Raw genomic sequence first — 8,627 nt, 5'->3', positions numbered from 1 at the left:
GTTTCTTTGAAGAAACTTTCTGGAATACCATGCTGTGTACTGAAACACCTTCCTGTTCTTGTTGGGACAAGAGCACATAATTAACATGTGACCCATGCCACAGCTTTGCATACAGCACTGTATATCAGCAGCTGTGCATCTCAAACACATACTGACTTGCTGGGATACTTGACAGTTAAAGAAGATGCTCTGGTTTTATTTCCTGCCTCTTGTGATGTCCAGCCAAACTCTAATGATGGCTTTGCCTCTCTGGATAGCAGATCTGCCAAAGAAACCTCCTCCTGGACCATCTGCAGCTGACCAAGAGTTTGCAGAGGTATTGTGCATTTTTGGAAGGATATGATCCCTGTAACAAAAAAGAAAAAACAAAAGAGAAAAGAAGGCATGCTGCTATATTTGTAGGTCTTTGCACTGCGATATTGTTGTTTTATTCATAGAGGGGTTTAATCTGGAACCCCACTTTATTGTCTACTTCAAGTGCAATATTGACTGCTGCTTGTAGGAATTTGCTGTATGTGGGGCCTGGTCACTGTGTATTTCAAGGAGTAAAACATTATCAAACTGACATTTTGTGAAGAAAGTCAATAACCTAATTTCAGTGTGTATGGGTAGGACATGCAGTTATACCTGACTGACAATTTGTGCAGATTACACTATCAACACTTTTTTCAAGTAATACTATACTGTACATCTGTGCTCTACTATATATTTTTTAATATATTTTTTTCGTTAAGAAACTGTCGTTTTAGGTTGGAATTACAGACACTGGAAAATAAGAGTTAATATTGATAAATGGTCCTGCCTGGACTTGAATTTAAGTTTTTTTTTTTATAAACTGCATAGAGTCGGCTTCATAAATATAATTAGATTATACTTTTAGATTATTGCACACAGTTAATTATTTTAATGACTTAAACCAACCAACTCTTCTCTCTCTCTTTTAATAAATAATAAGTTGTTAGAAATCTCTTTGATATAGTGACTTGATTGGATAACTAATTCATTTTTGGTTTGTCTTCTTCACCTTTGATGCCTCGCCTGAGGAAAAATGTGGTGCACTGATAATGATTCTTTATGAGGGTGCCCTGTGAATGCCTGTGAACCACTTCTGAAGAAAACATTGACTGCAAGATAACACAGCAGTCAGGAGACAGCAGCAGTGAATAAATAACACTGTTAGAACTCTTGTCATGTTCATGCTGAAGCTGATTTCAATAACAGAATTTTTACTATTTGATGAAGTGCATTTGAAAGTTTTACGCTTTATTTCAAACAAGCTTTAAAAGACATCTTTATCAAATCCTTTATGAACCATTTACTTACTACCAATTTTAAAGATAAATTTGATGTGTGCTCCTGGTGTCCTTCTATGGAGTTTTAATAATATTAATAACAATGATTCTACTGAGGGAGAGTATGAAACACAGCTACTTGTACACAGGTAAGTCTGAGTGTGTCTGATGTTGACACCTGCAGTTACATGAGTGCTAAAGTGTTTCTGCACGGTGCTATCATTAAAGGTCTGAGGACATTTCTGGAATTCTTACTGTAAAGTTACTTCAGGCCTGGTTGCGCATTTGTGTTCCTCCACAGCAACAATGGCAATGTGTGAACATTTGTACTTTATACAGTGCTATGGAAAAAAAGCATTTTCCCAGCCATCATTCCTTATTTTTTGTGTATTTGTCATATTTACATGTTTCAGATCATCAAATGAATTTTGATGTTAGACAAAAAAAATAACTGAATACAAAATGTAGTTTTTTAATGATAAACTCAGTTGTTAAAAATACAATACAGGTTGTTATACTCATAAATATTCATTGACTAGTGTGTAACTACCAGCAATACATTCTGAATTAACTCCTCCAGGAGTGGGCACCAGTTTGTGGAAGCCACCATGTTGCCCCACCATCTTGAATACAGTGGCAATGATTGACATCGTCATTCTTCCTAATCACATCCTATATATCTGGTTAGAGACTAGCCACATACTCCACATACAGTAATACCCCAAAGGTGGAGGAGAACAGAACTTCAACATATGAAGTGTATGGTTTATCAACTGAGAAGGGTCTGCTTCACCAAGTGACGCCACATTCTCACATCATATGAGAGTATATTTGCAAAGTTTCAGAGCACCGCAGTGTCAGATCCACTTCATAGAAAGTTTTGCTAACACTGGCTAGCAGCAGCTAAGGCGTGATGGGCAGGTGTGTTATAACTTTAAGTGTGTCAAAAATGCAAAAAAGGTAATGATGAAGAGGGGAAACACTTTTTCACAGCAAAGTAAAGATGTTTATTTCAACTGATTTACTTTAGCAATACCGGTTATTTTTCTTCAGGAATATCTGCGGCATTTCTATGGCTACCAGCCCAAGGCAGAAAGACAGAAGAGGACCACCGACATAAGTAAAGATGATGATTTGACAACCGGATCCTGTGATAAGAAGACAAAGGTGCAGGAGATGCAACGGTATTTTGGTTTGCTTCCAAGTGGAGAGCTCACAGAAGAGACTCTAGCAGTGATGAAGAAGCCACGCTGTGGACTGTCAGATGTGGAGCAAGTTGGAGAAACAGTTCGCTGGACGAAGAAGAGGATCAGCTACAGGTTAGAAACAATAAAACTGATTTCTGTAGTCAATATGGTAAATGCTACTTCACAAGATTAGCGTTCACAGCGTTAACTAGCTTAGCTGTTAACAAAGTACAGCTGAGGCTGATCAGAATGTTAGCCTCAAACATGAGTCTGATGCTGTTTTGGTTATAAATCTCAGTACTGGTTAAAAAATAGAGCAGGGTAATAAATGATCTACCAGGTTTCAGCTATGTTATGGCAGGAGACAGCAGATTGAAGTAGGGCTGAATGAATACCATGAATGACTGTTCAGAATTTTAAGGGTGTCAGTCTCTCAAAATAACATAAAAAGCATTCAAATTCAATGTGTCACATCAGTAAAGGTGAATCCATTTAATGGTGATTTTTATCATTAGAACAGTTAGCAAGAAACTCCCCATCCCAGCACTGAAGGCTCAGAAAGTCTTTAGAAGAGCATGGAAGCTTTGGTCCAACGTCACACCTCTGAAATTTCGCAACCGGATCATGACCGTGGCTGACATTGACATCTTTTTCTATAGTGGAGGTAAGCTTTAAAGACTGTTCTCCTCATCCATGTATAATAATGAAGCAGATGGTAAAGCGAGGCGTAAAGGATTTACTAAATAATAAAATAATAGCACCCTGTGTTGTTGCAGATCATAATGATAGTTCACCTTTTGATGGCAGAGGAGGAGTCCTGGCTCACGCCTTTATGCCTGGGCTTCACATTGGTGGAGATGTCCACTTTGATTCTGATGAAGACTGGAGTTTTAATTCTACCGGTATTACCAGGGCAAACCCCCCCAAAAAGCAACAATTTAAAAACATGTGTCACAAATTTTTCTCTGAACATGAAGCTAGACAGAATCAACGTGGTACCTGCATTCTTATGAACTTTTTGTAAGAAAGCAGCAGCAGGTGTGTTTTGTGTGTCATAATTGTTTGCTTATTGTCAAGATGCTGTATGACTGAAATACAGTGCACTTTACAGAAGTTACATATTTGGTGGACTGAATGAGAACATTAATTTGACCTAACCTGGAGTGATTTAGTGAAACATGGGTGGGACTTTTGTGTTACAGCCTTCCTGCATCACACGAGTACTAACATGATGTGCGCTCCTGCTCCAGGTATCAACCTGTTTGCTGTGGCAATCCATGAATTTGGCCATGCGCTTGGCTTGTCCCACTCATCTGATCCTGGAGCTATCATGTACCCAGCATATAACTTTGACCCCAACTATGAGCCCCAGCTCTCCTTTGATGATGTCAAAAACATCCAAAAACTGTATGGTGAGTTGCTGCTGGATACTTTCGATGCTTGAGCTCAGAAATGTTGCTTACCATTACAAGATATTAAGCAAAGCCCGCTAGCCTCAGAATAACTTTGAAGTTTTAAAATGGAAAGTTTGTACATAAAATAATAATAATACTGACAAAAGAACAGCCACAAGAATTTTGGCTGGTTTTGCATTAAACATCCAATCCAGCAATAATTCAATAACAAGAGGTCATTTAGAAGAATTGAACATAATTTATTGAAATAGAGAAATGAATATATTTGGCGATTAGACTAGATGTTAGGACAGGACCCCCCCGGCTTGAATGGAGGTCTGAGTAATGTGTCTGTGATGGAGATGGGGAGGAGGTGGGTTGTAAGAAAGAGGGTCTAAAAGCAGAGGTTGATTGGCTCGAAGGAGGCAGGCAAGAAGATGATTGGATTAGATTAAGAACATGAATATTGAGATTGACAGTGTGGGAAAGCTGTAGACATGTAAACAACAGAAAAGAAGCTCATCACCCAGTAAAGCAGCCAGATCAGTGATTACAGATCTTCCTTAGTGAAATCACACATAAGCTTAATTTTGTTATGTGTAACAAAAACTTGCAGTGATATTGATTTGCTCAAAACCATTATAAACTGGCCACCATCAGTTATTTAATATCCGTTCATATCTTATATTTCAGATTATTCTGTTTCTTTTCAATAGTTTAAGTATTTTTTAATCCTCATTATTATTATTATTGTTATTAGTTTTAGACATTATTAGACAATTACAACAATTGTTTTATTTTGTTTTCTTATAAGATTAAATACAATTTGGTTAAAGAACAACGGATTGAAATCATTATGGCAAAATGACATCATGGTGTAAAACATATGACAGAAACAGTAAAACAAACATTTCAAGTAATTTTCTTTTTATTCTTGTTTCCTTTTTCTTTGTTTTCTTTCTTCCTTTAAAAAAAGATATTTACAATATTTTATTTTCAGGGGTAATCAAGTGTCCTTTTCTATTCCTCTCTGCTGTGTACAGGAGTCAATCCCAATTTTACTTCACTGACCTCAAAAAGGCCTCCTCCAAAAACACCTACAAAATGTGATCCGTATTTGTCCTTTGATGCAGTAACAGAACTACAACAGGAAGTTTTGTTTTTCAAAGACAGGTATGTAAATCTGTGCAGTCTTGGACATAATTCTCTCAGTGTGTCTCTTTGGTCCGAGGATTACAGGAAAACTGAACTGAAAAACTGAATATTCATTTGAGATAGCCTTCCTGCTTTTCAGGTTTATGTGGCGCAAACATCCTGAATTTGAGGAAACGCGTGTCTCCTTGATTAGCAGTCTTTGGCCAGACACTGTACCGGCCAACTTGGATGCCGTTTACGAGAATACGTGGGAAAATGTTGTTGTGTTTTTTAAAGGTAAAGACACAAAAAGGGGTAAAAAAAAATCTACAAACCCATCGGTTTAGTGTCTGGCAGTAGATTAAAATACATGTGTACATGTGTTATTATAGTGTTTTTGTTTCAGGTAATCAGTACTGGATGCTGAGGCAGTTAAAGCTTGAGGAAGGATTCCCTAGAAGCATCTCAACCTTGGGCTTCCCTTCCAGAATAAAATCTGTAGATGCTGCTCTTCACTTCAGAGATGAGGGCTATACTGTGTTCTTCACTGGTGATGAGTGTTGGAGGTATGTAAGATCATAAAGCTCTTTAGTCCGGTTTTCAGTCTTTATGCTGACCACCTACCTACTTCAAAACGTGAAAGATCACCATACATAAAATAGTTAAAAACAATATACAGCCACGATCAAAAGTTTAAGACCACTTGTAAAATGGCAAAAAATCATATTTTGCACAGTTGGATCTTAATAAGGCTCCTAGTGGAGCTTCAGCATGCAGCAAGAAGAAATGGGAGTGAGACAAAACATTTTTTGAGCGTGTAATTTATTGAAAACAACGCTTAAACTGAAATATGCAAAGTATGATTTTTTTTGTCATTTCACAAGTGGTCTTAAACTTTTGATCGTGGCTGTAGCAAGACTTGTCTGATCTTTAACCATTTCATTTAATCTTTACTGACTGATGTAGATGGAGAGGTGTGAGACATGTTTATGTACTGGAATCACCTTTATGCAATGAGATGACAGGAAACTATTTCCACTGTTGGCATCTTACATAGATGGGTGTTCCTGATAGTAGATGAAAGAGCAATCAGATATATGAGATCCAGACTGTCCTCTTCTGTTGAAAACTTTAAAAAAAATAAGTAAAATTTACTTTAAAGAATTTTGTATGGCTATGTGTGAGTGCTGTTATTATTTCACACATAGAAACAGAACATCATTGCGTGAGAACCAGTCTAAACCAGACAGGCTTCCTGCTTACGCTTTGATGTAATACAAAATTACACATCTCTAGTACAAGTGGTTGCAGAATCAACTGTTGTCACCAACTTGACTATTTGTCATCAAAACGGTGCTTTAAGTAAAGTAGTCATGTAGTTTATCACACTTCCCATGGAAATGTTGTCATCCATAAACAAGAAAATACTGACATTAATCTCTGCTTTTCTAAAATAACTATTATATTTTATTATTATATGTGATAATGTAGATACAACGAGGAACAAAGGTTGATGGAGGGATCACCAATGTCTGTTGAGGAGCAGTGGCCAGAGATCCCAACGCCTATAGATGCTGCTGTCTTCTATGATGGTACTTACATCACTTTTCTTTTAGAGCCCTTTAAAATGTCAATTTCTCATAAAAAGAAATTCAATCCAACAAAATTTACAGTACATTTACACTAACACTTCATAGTTTTCTGCTCCTTTGCTGTTTGACTCTCAGATTAATAGAATATCTTCACTAACTGTGATTGGAAAATACTTGCATATAGACATAGAGTAAAAAAAAAAGATGTAAGGTATAAAGGTTTATAACCAAGGCAGTACTATCCAAGGTACTTAAACCTTTTCATTATGAATACTTTTGAATGCACTGTACACAGACAGTCCTTGCCCCATACAGCAAACACAGTTTGCCACAATACATTTTAAGTTTCAAATTCTAAATGAATATTGATTTCCCCACAGGATCTGTGCACTTCTTCAAAGGAAACTTGGACTACAAATACGACTCCAACTTCAAACGTGTGCACTCCATCAGTCGTGTTAATGAGCTGCTGGAATGTGAAGTGAAGGAAGGCAATGAAACAGTGACAGAGAGGAGATAAGTGAAGTAATGCTTTCCCTGGAGCTTGACGGTGCTGTGCATGCATACACAAACTTTTACGTCCAGTAATAACCACAATGTATTGAACAGAAAATAGAGAAGTGGTTAGTGTGTGGTTAGTCTTACCTCAGTGTGTAATACAGTGATGTAACATTGGAATTTGTACAGTTTTCATGATTTGAAATGTGTGTTTTAATCTAATTTTGCTGCTAATTTTAATTTTTAAATCTCTCTATACAAACATCAACATGTGATATAGAGCTATTCAGCCAAACGTAACATTTATTTTAAGCTCGTGTCGTTCCATCAGAGGGATTTATTTTTTACTTAGCAAAGAAAATTTGATATTTTCCTGATTAAAAAACATCTTTGCTTTTATGTTGAAACATATTCACTGTGTGTGTGTGTGTGCGTGCGTGTGTGTGTGTGTGTGTGTGTGTGTGTGTGTGTGTGTGTGTGTGTCTTTTTACTGCTGTTGCCTAATTTACCTGAGGCTGAACATTACTTTATAAAGTCAAAACTCTTCATCCCTGTGTCCAGTATTGTGTAACACTGACAGAAATGTAGTTTTCCTATAACACTGACACAAAGTGTTTGGGGATAATTACAGGTAAGGTGGAAAACACCCACCTGCAGTCGACTCACAGAAAAAAAAAGTTTCAGTTTCCAAAACTTTGTGCGGTTGGGCACTATTGAATGTGTAGAATAAACTGACTTGAATTTTTTTATAATAGAAATGTTGACAATGTCATGACCAATTCCTGGCAAAATACTTCTTTTCATTTGGAATCATGTTGGATCGTGCAAAAACCAAAGTGTTCATAGTAAAAAAAAACACTTTCAATTCCTCTATTGAGTCTTTGACAGAATATTAAATTTATGTTAACACATCCATTACAAGAAAACACAGGTGAAAGTGTTTAATGTGACAAGAACATCTAACTGTGATAACTGTTCTGAGCTTATTAAGTCCAGATACCAAATACCATGTGTGAATGTGTGTGTGTGTGAATGGGTGAATGACTGAATGTAGTGTAAAGGGCTTTGGGGTCCTTAGGGACTAAGTAAAGCGCTATACAAATACAGGCCATTTACCACTGAGAAAATAATTTTTAAATAATTACAGCTAAGAAGGAAACTAGCTCTGGAAACTAAATTACAATAAAGTGATAAAAATAGTAATAATTCTGGAACAAATACACACAAAGAAAATCCTCAAATATGTTTAAATCTGCTTTAAATCAGCTATAAAGTCAATTCTGCACAAGAGCTTGAAAATAGGAATAGTTTTAATTTTATTTCTAGAACTTTCATAAAGTTGAAAGCTGAGCTTCTGTGAGCTTCATAAAATCATTAAATCAATTTGATTTTCTTCACACTGTGGGATATGGAAGTCAGATCTGAATAAAAATCAAATGAACTAAAATCTGATAATTACAGATGTTGGGGCTGTTCTAATTATCTCATGACCAATTTCCTCTGCAAACTGCAACAATGATTCAACATCAG

The 8,627-nt window shown here is 36.5% G+C and overlaps 1 protein-coding gene across 1 annotated transcript; it reads left to right on the top strand.

Moving 5' to 3' along the window:
- Positions 1-2,453: 2,453 nt before the first annotated feature.
- LOC146565227 (matrix metalloproteinase-18) lies at positions 2,454-7,119 on the top strand. Its single transcript, XM_085288215.1, has 9 exons — positions 2,454-2,611; positions 2,995-3,143; positions 3,256-3,381; positions 3,730-3,891; positions 4,917-5,046; positions 5,168-5,304; positions 5,414-5,573; positions 6,499-6,599; positions 6,980-7,119. The coding sequence occupies exons 1-9, from the start codon at positions 2,469-2,471 to the stop codon at positions 7,117-7,119; spliced, it is 1,248 nt and encodes a 415-aa protein (XP_085144341.1). The 5' UTR covers positions 2,454-2,468.
- The last annotated feature ends 1,508 nt before the right edge of the window (positions 7,120-8,627 follow it).

This window comes from Mchenga conophoros, linkage group LG10 (assembly GCF_057382185.1).
Source record: "Mchenga conophoros isolate Kocher_MC1m ecotype Shallow Benthic linkage group LG10, M_conophoros_male_GT1.1, whole genome shotgun sequence".
NCBI classification, from domain to species: Eukaryota; Metazoa; Chordata; class Actinopteri; order Cichliformes; family Cichlidae; genus Mchenga; species Mchenga conophoros.
This window is presented reverse-complemented; position numbering and strand designations above follow the sequence as displayed.

Coding starts and splice junctions, on each gene's coding strand:
- LOC146565227 (XM_085288215.1), top strand. CDS start 2,469: ATGCAACGGTATTTTGGTTTGCTTCCAAGTGGAGAGCTCACAGAAGAG. Junction 3,892..4,916: donor AAACATCCAAAAACTGTATG/GTGAGTTGCTGC, acceptor TGCTGTGTACAG/GAGTCAATCCCAATTTTACT. Junction 5,305..5,413: donor TGTTGTTGTGTTTTTTAAAG/GTAAAGACACAA, acceptor TTTTTGTTTCAG/GTAATCAGTACTGGATGCTG.